The sequence below is a fragment of the Schistocerca serialis genome, chromosome 2, assembly GCF_023864345.2.
Source record: "Schistocerca serialis cubense isolate TAMUIC-IGC-003099 chromosome 2, iqSchSeri2.2, whole genome shotgun sequence".
NCBI classification, from domain to species: Eukaryota; Metazoa; Arthropoda; class Insecta; order Orthoptera; family Acrididae; genus Schistocerca; species Schistocerca serialis.
This window is the reverse complement of record NC_064639.1, coordinates 612150275-612165568: the sequence shown is the minus strand read 5'-3', so window position 1 is coordinate 612165568 and position 15294 is coordinate 612150275. Positions and strand designations below refer to the sequence as shown.

General features: G+C 42.5%; 1 protein-coding gene and 1 long non-coding RNA gene across 4 annotated transcripts in view; both read right to left on the bottom strand.

The window, feature by feature from the left end:
- Nucleotides 1–12720, bottom strand: part of LOC126455643 (glucose dehydrogenase [FAD, quinone]-like) — a 191172-nt gene extending 178452 nt beyond the window's left edge. For 2 of the 3 annotated variants that reach the window (XM_050091408.1, XM_050091409.1), the window contains exons 1-2: nt 12427–12720; nt 12123–12325 (exon numbers count right to left, since the gene is read on the bottom strand). In XM_050091408.1, coding sequence (XP_049947365.1) covers nt 12123–12325; nt 12427–12565 — 342 coding nt within the window. In that variant the 5' untranslated portion in view covers nt 12566–12720. Of the gene's footprint in view, nt 1–12122; nt 12326–12426 lie in introns of those variants that run through there. The other variant, XM_050091410.1, reaches the window with a different exon arrangement.
- A 1587-nt stretch (nt 12721–14307) lies between these two features.
- LOC126455642 (uncharacterized) lies at nt 14308–15058 on the bottom strand. The gene is made up of 3 exons (XR_007585345.1): nt 14927–15058; nt 14662–14772; nt 14308–14502 (listed from the first exon to the last, which is right to left on the bottom strand). It is a non-coding gene; the product is annotated as an uncharacterized LOC126455642 (long non-coding RNA).
- Nucleotides 15059–15294: the final 236 nt, after the last annotated feature.

The window sequence follows — 15294 nt, the reverse complement described above, 5'->3', positions numbered from 1 at the left end:
ATGAGCTTTTCTCTTGTTAGGACAATCGATAAGCTCATTTCACAACAGACATTTTTTATAAATTTTGGTAGATAAGACCAAGAGCTCAGAAAATTGTCAGGGCAGCAAAATAAATAAATGCATATAGGAATCATCATCCCCCCCCCTTCCCCCTGAAATGAACCATGGAACTTGCTGTCAGTGGGGAGGCTTGCGAGCCTTAGTGAGATAGATAGCCGTACCTCAGGTGCAACCACAACGGAGGGGTATCTGTTGGGAGGCCAGACAAACATGTGGTTCCTGAAGAGGAGCAGCAGCCTTTTCAGTAGTTGCAGGGGCAACAGTCTGGTTGATTGACTTATCTGGTGTTGTAATACCAACCAAAATGGCCTTGCTGTGCTGGTACTGCGAACGGCTGAAAGCAAGGGGAAACTACAGCCGTAATTTTTCCCGAGGGCATGCAGCTTTACTGTATGGTTAAATGATGATGGCATCCTCTTGGGAAAAATATTCCAGAGGTAAAATTATTAGGAGAAACAAAACTGGTGTTCTATGGATTGGAACATGGAATGTTAGATCCATTAATTGGGAAGGTAGGTTAGAAAATTTAAAAAGGGAAATGGATAGGTTAATGTTAGATACAGTGGGAATTAATGAAGTTCGGTGGCAGCAGGAACAAGACTTCTGATCAGGGTTATAAATACAAAATCAAATAACAGTAATGCAAGAGTACATCTACATCTACATGATTACTCTGCAATTCACATTTAAGTGCTTGGCAGAGGGTTCATCGAACCACAATCATACTATCTCTACCATTCCACTCCCGAACAGCGCGCGGTAAAAACGAACACCTAAACGTTTCTGTTCGAGCTCTGATTTCTCTAATTTTATTTTGATGATCATTCCTACCTATGTAGGTTGGGCTCAACAAAATATTTTCGCATTCGGAAGAGAAAGTTGTTGACTAAAATTTTGTACATAGATCTCGCCGCGACGAAGAAGTCTTAGCTTTAATGACTTCCATCCCAACTCGCGTATCATATCTGCCACACTCTCTCCCCTATTACGTGATAATAAAAAATGAGCTGAGCTTTTTTCCCCCTTTCGATGTCCTCCGTCAATCCCACCTGGTAAGGATCCCACACCGCGCAGCAATATTCTAACAGAGGACGAACGAGTGTAGTGTAAGCTGTCTCTTTAGTGGACTTGTTGAATCTTCTAAGTGTCCTGCCAATGAAACGCAACCTTTGGCTCGCCTTCCCCACAATATTATCTATGTGGTCTTTCCAACTGAAGCTGTTCGTAATTTTAACACCCAGGTACTTAGTTGAATTGACAGCTTTGAGAATTGTACTATTTATCGAGTAATCGAATTCCAACGGATTTCTTTTGGAATTCATGTGGATCACCTCACACTTTTTGTTATTTAGCGTCAACTGCCACCTGCCACACCATACAGCAATCTTTTCTATATTGCTTTGCAACTGATACTGGTCTTCGGATGACCTTATTAGATGGTAAATTACAGCATCATCTGTGAACAACCTAAGAGAACTGCTCAGATTGTCGCCCAGGTCATTTATATAGATCAGGAACAGCAGAGGTCCCAGGACACTTTCCTGGGGAACACCTGATACCACTTCAATTTTACTCGATGATTTGCCGTCTATTACTACAAACTGCAACCTTCCTGACAGGAAATCACGAATCCAGTCGCACAACTGAGACGATACCCCATAGGCTCGCAGCTTGATTAGAAGTCGCTTGTGAGGAACGGTGTCAAACGCTTTCCGGAAATCTAGAAATACGGAATCAACTTGAGATCCCCTGTCGATAGCGGCCATTACTTCGTGCGAATAAAGAGCTAGCTGCGTTGCACAAGAACGATGTTTTCTGAAACCATGCTGATTGCGTATCAATAGATCGTTCCCTTCGAGGTGATTCATAATGTTTGAATACAATATATGCTCCAAAACCCTACTGCAAACCGACATCAATGATAATGAATAAAAAAACAGGGTAATGCAACAGATATTGAATTTAATTGATGAAAGGAGAAAATATAAAAATGCAGTAAATGAATCAGGCAAAAAGGAATACAAACTTCTTAAATATGAGATTGACAGGCAGTGCAAAATGGCTAAACAGGGATGAATAAAAAAACAGGAACACGGATAAGCTACTATGAACAGCATAGTGAACGTGTTATTGTAGCCAAGATAGACACAAAGCCCATGCCTACCACGGTAGTATGCGTTTATATGCCAACTAGCTCCGGAGGTGATGAAGATTTGAAGAAATGTATGACGTGAGAAAACAAATTATTAAGGTAGTTAAGGGAGACGAAAATTTAATAGCCATGGGGAACTGGAATTCAATTGCAGGGAAAGGAAAAGAAGGAAAAATAGTAGGTGAATATGGAATGGCAGTAAAGAGTGAAAGAAGAAATGCATCGTAAAATTTTGCACAGAGCAAATACATGGAAGAGGCCTGGAGACATTGGGAGGTTTCAGATAGATTATATAATGGTAAGACAGAGATTTAGGAACCAGGTTTTAAATTGTAAGACATTTCCAGAGGCAGATGTGGACTCTGGCAACAATTTATTGATTATGAACTGTAGATTAAAACTGCAGAAACTGCATAAAGGTAGGAATTTAAGGAGATGAGACCTGGATAAACTGAAAGAAAAAGAGGTTGTAGAGAGTTTCAGACGGGGTATTAGGTAATGGTTGTCAAGAACAGGGGAAATAAATACAGTAGAAGAAGACTGGGTGGCTTTGAGAGATGAAATAGTGAAGGCAGCAGAAGATCAAGTGAGTAAAAAGACAATGGCTAATAGAAATCCTTGGGTAATGCAACAGATATTGAATTTAATTGATGAAAGGAGAAAATATAAAAATGCAGTAAATGAAGCAGGCAAAAAGGAATACAAATTTCTCAAATATGAGATTGACAGGCAGTGCAAAATGGCTAAGCAGGGATGGCTAGAGGACAAATGTAAGGATGTATCACTGGGGGTAAGACAGATACAGCCCAGAGGAAAATTAAAGAGACCTTCGGAGAAAAGAGAACCACTTGTATGAATATCAAGAGCTCAGATGGAAAACCAGTCCTAAGCAAAGAAGGGAAAGCAGAAAGGAGGAAGGAGTACATAGAGGGTCAGTACAGAGGCAATGTACTTGAGGGCAATTATTATGAAAATGGAAGTGGATATGGATGAAGATAAATGGGAGATACGATACTGCATGAAGTGTTTGACAGAACACTGAAAGACCTAAGTCAAAACAAGGCCCTGGGAGTAGACAACATTCCATTAGAACTACTGACAGCCTTGGGAGAGCCAGCCCTGACAAAACTCTTCCATCTGGTGAGCACAACGTATGAGACTGGTAGAATACCTTCAGACTACCAGAAGAATATAATAATTCCAATCCCAAAGGAAGCAGGTGTTAACAGGTGTGAAAATTACCGAAATATCATTTCAATAAGACATGGTTGCAAAATACTAACACGAATTCTTTACAAATAAATGGAAAAATTGGTAGAAGCCAACCTTGGAGAAGATCAGTTTGGATTTTGTAGAAATGCTGGAACACATGAGGCAATACTGACCCTATGACTTATCTTAGAAGATAGGTTAAGGAAAGGCAAAACCACTTTTCTAGCATTTGTAGACTTACAAAAAGCTTTTGACAATGTTGAGTAGAACACTCTCTTTCAAATTCTGAAGGTGGCAGGTGTAAAACTCAGGCAGCAAAAGGCTATTTACAATTTGTACAGTTATAAGAGTCGAAGGACATGAAGGGGGAGCAGTGGTTGGGAAGGGAGTGAGACAGGGTTGTAGCCTGTCCCTGAAGTTATTCAATCTGTATATTGAGCAAGCAGTAAAGGAGACAAAAGAAAAATTTGGAGTAGGAATCAAAATCCATGGAGAAGAAATAAAAACTCTGAGGTTTGCCAATGACATTTTAATTCTGTCAGAGACAGGAAAGGACCTGGAAAAGCAGCTGAACAGAATGAACAGTGTCTTGAAAGGATGATATAACATGAAGATCAACAAAAGCAAAACAACGATAATGGAATGTAGTCGAATTACATAAGGTGATGCTGAGGGAATTAGATTAGCAAATGAGATACTTAAAGTAGTAAAAGAGATTTGCTATTTGGGGAGAAAAATAACTGATTATGGTCGAAGTAGACAGGATACAAAATGTAGACTGGCTATGGCAAGGAAAGTGTTACTGAGGAAGAGAAATTTCTTAACATTGAGTAAAGATTTAAGTGTCAGGAAGTCTTTTCTGAAAATATCTGTATGGTAGTGAAGCATTGTCGATAAACAGTGTAAACAAGAAGAGAATAGAAGCTTTCGGGTGTGGTGCTACAGAATAATGCTGAAGTTTAGATGGATAGACCACATAACTAATGAGGAGGTACTGAATAGAATTCGGGTGAAGAGGAATTTTTTATTGGGGTGGTTTACCATTGCGCTCATCCAATTTCTTCAACTAATGCCCTCATTAGAAATCAAACACAGTACCTCCACATGCAAAACACAAGTTCTGTCAAGAGATACTGTAGACAATTATGTCAGATAGTAAATATTTGTAATATTGTGGGGTAGCACAATTCAGATCAAAATTCAATAAGGAGTACAGGATATAAGCTGAAAAAATAATAAATAACTTTGTGAAAAAAGAAGCTCCCAGAAACTGATGCCAGGCAGATAGGAGTAAGAGCGCTGGGGGAATAATGAAGAGTGTGAAATTATACTGGTCATATAAAATACATAATTAATTGTTCTGTTCTTCAGTCACCTCTGATGATTTAACATTAAATCTTAAATATAAGCAACGAGTTTCCATTTTTAACATTTTGTTTATAATTCCATCACTGAAGAAGTCCCTAGAAAAGGTCTTCTAACCATAGTCAGAAATACCAAGTCGTGACATATTTGTCATTTAATGTTTGCAGTTCTGGGTTTTCTAAATTTCTGACACAAGCTTTCAAATTTGTGCTGATATCTCAACCTCATTTCAAAACCATGTTAAGCCTTGAAACTGTTTGTTTTTGTATCACTTCATGTCAGTCATGGTGTGGCTTGGTGGGTAAGTGCTACACTGTGGATCCAACAGCCTGAAATACGATTTCTAGTCAGGCCCAGGATTTTTTTTTTTTTTTTCTGTCACTTACCACTTCTTTCACATCTCATGGCACTTGTTAATGTGAAAAATGCCAAGCTGCACCTTTGTTTGGAATCCATGTCAAACTGTAGGTTCCCCTATAATTGGTTGAGTAAATCAGTGCAGGTCAGTAAAGGGCAAGGGCATACCACCTTTAAAGATCTTGCTTATTAAGGCAATGGTGTTCAAACCAACCTTAGGTCATTTTTATATTAATTATTAAGTGTGAAGACCGAGGACAAAAATGAGATGATGAAGACAATGAAAACAATATGATGAGATGATGATAACATTTGATGCTTGGTTGTCACATCAGATTTTTGAAGGGGAAAGGTGACCATTTAGTCTTGAGAGGAACTCTTTCACTGAGGAGACTATAACACTGACACAAAAACCACTGAAATGAAAGGACTTCCATTAGGTTGAGAGTGTGGCACCGATGAAATTGACACCAACATCGATATGCGTCCATCTTTGGACTCTAAGCATTACCTTTGGCTGTTCCGCCATGTTCAAGTTAGTTCTTTGTGATCCTTGTATGTGTTAAGGTTAATAAATGAACTATTGCTAAATGGGTGTGATTATTGGTACAACCAACCCGGTAATCCTCCTCAAGAGTAACACAAGAGTTCTTTGGTATTTCAAAAATTAAACAGCAATCAAGAAAGTAAACAGGTACTTACAATCAAGGACAAGTTTCATGATTACATGAAGGGGTGATAACAATTGGGTTGTGCAGTAAAATTCCTTTTTAACAGTCTATCAATGCTTTTATATTCAGATCAGAAAGGACAAAGCAAGGTCAGTAAGTGCGCCAATTCTGCTTGCAATACCAGCAATCGAGCCTCCGTGTGTTTACCTCCCACTACCCCCCGCAACTGTGCTATCAAGACTGCCATAATAAGTACTGACAGTTCCGCAGGGCCACACCCTCTTAACACGGCAGCGTTTGACACTCGGCCGGACACAAGTGCGCATGCGTGACAAGCGCCACGTGTTCCCAAACTGATGGCTCCTACCCTGCCCCACGCAGACAGCACCTGAAACCACGCACCTTCGTCTCCTGCGCACTGCCGCGCAACCGCCACTGACAACACAAACAGTGGACTCGCGCCAAGTGTTTCTCCCGTAACCGAGTTGCCACAGGCTGCGCCCTATGGCTCACGAGCTCTACCGAGCTAACCCGACCGCGGTGCCACTGCTTCGGGCCGGTGGCCATCTTGTCACACTGACTCCTGGTACACTTCGCCACCTCGGCTCCCATCGGATCTGACGAGTGGCTCTGAACACCTCGATCCCACCCGCCACACACTGTAAACAAACTGCCTCCCGTACCACCGGCAACATTTTTGTCGTTACCAACGGCACGGTTCACAAGCTTCGCCTCACGCCAGGTCCACCGATCTCCAGTAAACCACGTCGACTTTGTCCCGAGCGCCTCTCCAACCTTAAAAATGAGATTTCTGAACTACTAAGCTCCGGCGTCATTGAACCCTCTGCCAGTAGCTGGTCTATGCCCATACATATGACACCTAAGAAAGACGGGTCCTGGCGCATGTGCAGAGACTATCATAGACTAAACGCACGAACAATTATGGACACCTACCCCATACTCAACATTGCCGACTTTATCAGTTCCCTTGCAGGTGCGACCACATTCTCTGTCATTGATTGCAAACGGGCCTACCACTAGATCCCCATGGCACCTGAAGACATCGAGAAGACAGCAATCATCACCCCAATCGGGTTATTTCAGTTTTAATTCATGCCCTTCGGTCTGAAAAACGCAACCCAGACCTGGCAACACTTCATCAATGAAGTGCTATTCGACCTAAAATTCTGCTTTGCATATCTTGATGACATTCTTGTGTTTAGCTCCTCCGTCGAGGACAATATTCGACACGTGCAAACTGTTATGAACACTCTTGCGGCAGCAGGCATCGAGACCAACCAGGGCAAATTGCAGCTACATCAACCCGCTGTCACTTTTCTCGGTTTTCGGGTCTCTGCCGACGGCATTTCACCGCCCCCTGAGAAAGTACAAACAATACTAAACCTACCCAGACCTTCGTCATTCAAAGAGCTCCAGCCCTTTCTGGGGACGGTTAATTATTATCGCCGACATCTACCTCGGGCTGTGGAGATTCAGGGTCCACTGACGGACGCCTTGGCAGGCACCAACACTTCTGGATCTCGGACTGTTCCATGAACCCCTGCTATGACTGACTCTTTCACTGCCCTAAAAAAATCTTCTTGCCAAGGCCTGCACCATCGCGCATCCTCATCCCAATGTGCAGCTTTTCATCACCACAGACGCGAGCGTTATTGCCACTGGCACTGTCCTTAGCCAGACAATCGCCTCTGCAGTTCTTCTCACACAAGCTCACCAATGCACAACGGAAATATTCCGCGTTTGACAGGGAGTTGCTCACGGTCTATGAAGCGATTAAGCATTTTAAGACTGATGTTGAGGGACGCTCTTTCTATGTTTTAATGGACCACAAACCCCTGGCTGCGGCCATTACAAACCCACCAGCTGACCCGCCTCCTCGTCGCTTCAGATACGTGGACTTCATATCTCAGTTCATCACCAATGTCAGACACATAAAGAGTGCTGACAATATATTGCTGATTTCCTTTCACGAGTCGATGCCGTCCATTCGCTGTTAGACCTCTCTGAAATTCCTAACCTCCGACCCACCGACAAGGAAACACAAAACCTGATTTCAGACTCTACTTCTTCACTAAACTTTGTCCGCACCACCTTCCCTGGCATTTCTGGTGAGATCTGGTGCGACGACAGTACGGGCATGTTACGCCCCCTCATCCCAACCATGCTCTGTCGAGCTGTCTTCAACGCATTGCATAATTTAGCCCACCCCAGTGTTCGTGCGTCCACCCGCATCGTAGCGGAGCGCTTTGTGTGGAGAAATGTCAACAATGACTGCCAGCAGTGGGCACACTGCTGTGTCGCGTGCCAATGCTGCAAAGTACACAAGCACACTTCACCACCCCTCGGCGCCTTTTCGATCCCTCCTGGGCGTTTCCAGCATATTAACATTGACATTGTCGGCCCTCTCCCCCCCCCCCCCCCCCCTAACGGCTTTCGTTATGTTCTCTCGTCTATCGACCGAACAACTTGCTGGGTCGAGGCTGTCCCCCTCCCCAATATTACGGCAGAAACTGTTGCTCGAGCTTTCGTCGAGTCATGGTTATCGCGTTTCGGAAATCCAGCTATCACCACAACTGACCAGGGCAGACAATTTGAGTTGGCCCTGTTCAATGGGATTTGTAACATTTGTGCCATACGGCGCATCCGTACCACCGCGTACCACCCACAAAGTAAGGGGCTAGTCGAGCACTTGCACCACACTTTCAAGGCGGCTCTTCAATGCCACGACACTCTATGGACGGAGGCCCTTCCCCTTGTGCTACTCAGCATTCATGCGAACTATAAGGAAGACCTCAAAGGCACAATAGCCGAGTTCGTATACGGCCAGAACATTGTTCTCCCAGGAGAACTTGTGAGCCCTTCCGCTTCTCTCCCTAAGTCTGACTTACCTTCCTTTGTGGACCGCGTCAGACGCCACTTCATCAACCTCCATATCCCTCCGCCCGCCAGCCATTCCTGCCCTAAGGTTCACATCCCGAAATCTCTGGACAATTGCAAGTATGTCATGCTCTGAGATGACACTGTCCATGCTCCACTCCAACCTCCATATACCGGCCTGTACCGGGTTCTCTGGTGCTCAGCCAACACTTATGACATCTAGATGAAAGATTCAGCTGTTACAGTCTCTATCAACAGTCTTAAGCCTGCTCACGTCGAGCCTTCTTCTACCCACCTTCAGGCCACGACCACGCCACTCACTGTCGTGGCTCATGACGCTCTGACCACTCCCTCCACGTCGGACTTACACACTTGATCGAGTGACTTCCAGCTCCAATCGTCAAGCTCTCCTCCAACCTCGCCCTCTACTCCGGTCTCACACACTCCATCGAGTGACCACATGCTCCCCACACCGCCCGGCGGCGAGAGCGGATCGTAGGTTACGATCACGCCCTCGCCGCCGGGCCCTTCAACCTCTCCACCGTCGCCTGCCTCGCCCTGTTGAGGTTTCTCACGCCGCCCCCCCCCCTCCTGAACGTGCCCTCGCTCGAGGTGTTGGTGGCTGTCCCCCCGGACACAATCCATGACATCTCAATACTACTGCGCAATTATACTTTGTTCGTCGTGTGTTTCTCTTCATCCAGTGCTCATGGCGCAACCTCCGCCATTCCCTGCCACCTGGTGAAATGTGTTCCCCTCCCGCCCGACGTCGACCTGGACATGCTTCATGTGTTCGCCACGCCCACCGGAGACATTGTCGTCGTCACTCCGTTCCACCCGCAAACCGCCGGCCTACCTGTCGCCGCTCGACCAGCACGCCCAGTATGACGCCCGGCTTGCTTCAACGACTTCCAGGTTCAGTGGCCGAACCTTCCTTCACGACATCTACCCACATAGCTCCCCGACAACGCTGTCGAGCTGACCGTGGTCCGGCTCCCGCGGACCACCCCTGCTGACTCCATAGTCACCCCCCCCCCCCCCACCTGACCTCTCAAGAGTACTCCATACTGTGTGGTGAGGAGGGGGGGGGGGGGAGGGGGGGCTATGTGGCGCCGATGGAATTGACACCAACATCGATATGCGTCCATCTTTGGACTCTAAGCATTATCTTTGGCTGTTCCGCCATGTTCAAGTTAGTTCTTTGTGATCCTTGTATGTGTTACAGTTAATAAATGAACTATTGCTAAATGGGTGTGATTATTGTTGCAACCAACCCTGGTAATCCTCCTCAAGAGTAACACAAGAGTTCTTTGGTATTTCAAAAATTAAACAGCAATCAAGAAAGTAAACAGGTACTTACAATCAAGAACAAGTTTCATGATTACATGGAGGGATGATAACAATTGAGTTGTGCAGTAAAATTCCTTTTTAACAGTCTATCAAAGCTTTTATACTCAGATCAGAAAATAAGTTGAAGCTGTATAAGAGAAGATATTCCTTCAGCTTAACAGAATGAAATTATGGAGTAATGACTCAATTTCCACATCAAGAAGGAATCTGCAGTTAAATGCAGTCACTGAGCATATGAATAAAAAATATAACTGGAAGTTGTCATAATAGTTTGACATCATGTTTGGCCCGTCTAAGTAAAATATTTCCATGAGCTGCCCTGCATGCAGTGCAGCACAGCAGAATGTGTGACTGGCTGGCATGCTGTGGGATACCAGTTCAGACCCAATCACCAGCAATTATTTGTCATTTCTGGAGGATTCTTGAAATTTCTCATGTTTATATATTCTGTAATACTTGATGTTTGTATAAATGGCAGGATTCTTCATGCAGGAGTTCAGTTCTGGCTGTACATTGGTCTTTAAAACAAACATACTTTCAGTGCTAAGTATTGTACTTTAGTGATGAGCCTGCTTTCGGATCTGGACTTGACTGTGGTTATGATGTGACATTCTTTGGCACAGACACCAGGTACTTCGAAACATCTGCATTGCCGTGTCTCTAATTGGGTAATTTAAAATTCTTTGCCTACATCTTCTTTGCCTACAAGCTTATCATGGATAAACATTAACATTAAATTTAAAGTTTAATTAATATAACACTGCAAATCCAGTTTTTCTGCCAAATGTGCCCGAAAAAATTACAGCACAAGTTAAGAGAACCAGCGACTAGATAGGATCTGGATTCAAATCTATTATTCCACTAAGGGAAAGCTTTATTTAATGCAGAGGACTGGCTCTAGCCAACGCTTGAAAGTGCACTAGAAACAATACTGAACACTTCCTGGAGTCATAAAATGAAGTTTAAAATTCCTAAAACAAATTAATAATAATTTGTTGCTTGAACTGTTTAAGTGCTTAATTCTGGCTACTGTACACTTGGTTCTCTCTCTCTCTCTCTCTCTCTCTCAGTATGTTGTCCTAGAGACTGGACTGCTGAAGTACTTTGCGTAGGAGGAGCTACTGCAGAGACTTTGGGATTCTTGCACTCATGTACCCATACATTTCATCCCTACCAACTTTTGTGATTCATAGTAAGGATGAACCGCAAAATTAAAAGTTACAATACTAAAGGTAAACACTGTTTTCAAATGGGCTTTGTGACTATGTCTAGGGTTCAGAACAAAGCTTTATATTTTGATGCTGAAGTCTTTACCATATAGGCACCACGAAAGAAATTGAGCATCCCCAGAAATTCAACAATAAAGTAGAAGGTTACATGACTACCCAATACTCCTACGATTAATGAAACTATTTGAGCTCAAGTATATTAACTCTTGGATAATACTAATGAATAAATAAAAAATATTGTAGTTTTACCAGTATAGACAGTTAATAGCATTCACTAAAATCAGTCAATTTACACAAATAGTTAGCATAAGGTGGTAGATGGAAAGATAAAACATGAGGAAGAACAAGCATCTTTTTCAGAGTAGCTGCTTTTCTACCAATGCACATTATTGCCTAATTTAAAAACTCTGTAAATAATTCTAGCAATTAACAACGTGAGTGGATAATCAGTAGTTATAACTGGTTGATAGTGTACTTTACAGAAGTAGCCTGCACAACTGCTTCTGTCATTGCATAAATTGGCTCAATGTACACCCCACACAGTTCTGTGACGTCGTATGATGTACACTACACTACATGCATTGAATGGAAAGGTGGACTTCAAATCTCTGTACCACACCGTACAACTTGAAGCACGAGAGTACCACCTTGATTATGACAGAAAACCTGTGTTGCAAAGCAAACATGAAATGCGAAGTTGAGAGTTTGAGTAAATACCATAAAATAATTCCTGGGAGCAGAAACCGAATGATTATTCAAGTAGAGTTGTTTTCCTGTATTGTATAAAGAAGTGGGCTGGCTGTTTAACAAGTTATTGCGAAAAAATACCTTTTGGTTGAGACCTTTGCATGCTTTCTCCTGTCGGACCGTTCTGTACTGCCAATCATAGCCCGAAAGCTGCAAAAGAGGTGCAATAAGAGGAACATCTAGAAACGGAGGCGGGTATCCACCTGCTTCGATCAGTAGTACTCGTACGTTAGGATCTTGTGCCAAACGAGCAGCAACAATAGAACCTGCAGTTCCAGCACCAACTATATAAATGTGACCACAAAAAAGAAACGAAATAAAATTATAAAACTGTCTAAACATTACACAGTAGGCGTGGTGTAAAGCTAAATTTAATTTTGCGTACCAACTATATAATCAAACTCTGATGGAATTAAATCGTTCAATAATGTTTTGATAAGGTAATCTTTATAAACAAATAACGCGAGCCATAAATGAAAACACCCAATCACGGTCGCAGACAAAATATAACCAACAGAATACATGTTTAGACACTGTCAAGGTTCATGTGTGTAGCAGAAACTGTATAAATCTGAAACAGGTTCATCTACAAGTTTTTCTTTATTCGTATCACATTTCAGCTGCGATCAAATTCCAACAACCAACTTTAAGCCACGTGACCTGCACCGCTGCTCATTCGTATCAACTAGTGGTGGGCAGGAAATCGCGTATCTGTTAGAAATCACAGTGACTGAGAAGTCACAGATATCACAGTAGCAACTTTACAGAATCTAACTGCGATTTCAGTCACAGTTAGCAGTCGCAAGTAGTATTTCACATTCAAAGACGTGAGCCATCTATTGGTCGAATTTAGCACTGCTTTCTGCGATTTCCGTGACAAGTCGCAACTAAGAGTCGCAAGTAGCAACTAAAAAGCGCAGTTAACAGTGCCATCTGTTGGCCAAAGGTCGTACTACGTCCATCTCTGCGATACGGTATCGAGTCTAACTGCGATTTCCGTGACAAGTCGCAACTAAGAGTCGCAAGTAGCAACTAGAAAGCGCGGTTAACAGAGCCATCTGTGGGTCAAAGTTCGTACTACGCCCATCTCTGCGATACACTAATGAGTCCAACTGCGATTTCCGTGACAAGTCGCAACTAAGAGTAACACGTACTCAAGTAGCAACTAAAAAGCGCAGTTAGCACTGCCATCTGTTGAGCAAAGTTCATACTACGCTATTCGCTACCGAGTCAAACTGCGATTTCTGTGACAAATCGCAACTAAGAGTCGCAAGTAGCAACTAAAAAGCGCAGTTAACATACTTTTCCTAGTGTCATCTGTTGACCGACGTACGTACTTCGTTATGAGAGCCTTGTGCCTCACGAGATCGATGTGCTGTGTGTGCATATGAAGGGCTTATTTCAATAGTGGTACAAGTCCATTTTTGTTCATTTTGAGATACAGAGTCGTAAAGTTAAATGAGCGCTGAAAAATCTGCAGTTGAGATACCAGAAATATTCAAGCATATGGCTTCTTGTTAGAGAAGTTTGTTTGGATCACAAATTTCAGAAGCATTATAGACAGAAAAGTGGAGGTAATGGACTTGTACCACTATTGAAATAAGCCCTTCATATTATATGACGACATGCACATTCAGCATCAGTTATGGTTGGTCAAATACTGCTGTGACTCTGAATGTATTATATTAATAAGAAGCAACATTGCCTTTTTCTCCTGAAAATATCAAGTAACGTAACAAATGTGTTTGATTCTGCTTCCAATATGACAGTTTTGGTTAATACTCCACATGCCTACAGGACTTTGCAATGTTAACACAGCAGAACTCAGACATCTGTATAAGTGTAGAGATATGAAAACAGTGATATGAATGCCTCACTTTTGTCCCGACACAGTTCAAGACTCGGGAGAAAAGTTTTACACCTGGTGTTCTACATGGCAACTTCACACAAGAACTTTTTGCCGACACTACTACCACCTACATAGGTAAGCTTTTCCTGTGTTACTTTCAAGTAATGCACTTACGCTATTCCTGATTTAACTGGAAGATCTGTACTTCCCACTTTCATATCAACAGCCTCAAAATGCATATTGTAGACTTCGGGATATGTTACAGATCAGTGTCACACCAAGATTGTGGAGAAAGGGGGGGGGGGGGGGGGGGGCGGCATGTCACTCTCCAACAAGTGTTAACCAATAAGTAAGTGGCGGAAAATTATGGGTATAGGACGGCTTAAACATGTGGAAAATAAGATTTTTATTATTCACTCACTGTATTTGACATTTATTATTCCTTTAAAATCGCACAACAACTTCAATAAAACACAGTTTAATCATTCACACACTTATTTCACTTTTAAACTGCAAATCCTCTAAGAGCTGTCTTGAATCTTCACGAGTCTCTCTCAACAGCCTTGATGTGGATAGATACGTACAGCAACCAGTAATCAGTCAGAACTGTGTCTGCAAAAACACAAGGATTATTAAACAATTTTTGCTGTCATTAATTACTAGCAATATAATTGACTGAGTAGATCGCTAATTTTTGCTATAATGAATATCACATTTGCAAGAACGATCTCACTGAAGTAATTAAGTCCATCGAAACGCTTAGAAACTAACCTCTCGTCTGACGAAAACGGTCTAAAGACGCAGTGGCAATTTCTTCAGATCTGTTGACAATGATATTTTGAGTTATCACTTTACTGAGTGACTGAAATGTAGTCCAGGTACCTGTGAACATAACAATATGTTAGAATTCATTTTCTAAATACGAACTATTACGGTACTGTACGGCTACTTACATATTAATTACACTATTAATATTTTCACAGTAGTTTCTTTAATACAAAATTAAGGCCAACGGAAGAAAAAACGTAAAACATACTTGCCAATGTCAGGTTTGTTGAGATGCAATTTTCTGTGTTGACAGATGTAACTTTTTCATACGGTTGTACGTAGCAGAAATCGCAGAAGTAGCAGAAATAGCAGTGGCGGAGGGATACACGACCAATGTTCCTGACAAATCACAGTTAAGAATAACAGATACTGAAAAGTAGCATTCACAGAAATCACTGATATCGGAAAATCGCAGTTTAGCCCATCACTAGTATCAACGTACACACGTTCGCATTTCTATATGAGATATCGACAGTTTTTCTCGCATACCGATCGATTCACACTAAACATCAACAGACCCACAATCTAATAACAGACAAGTGATTTTGTTTTCAAAGGTTCCTATACAAAGAAAAA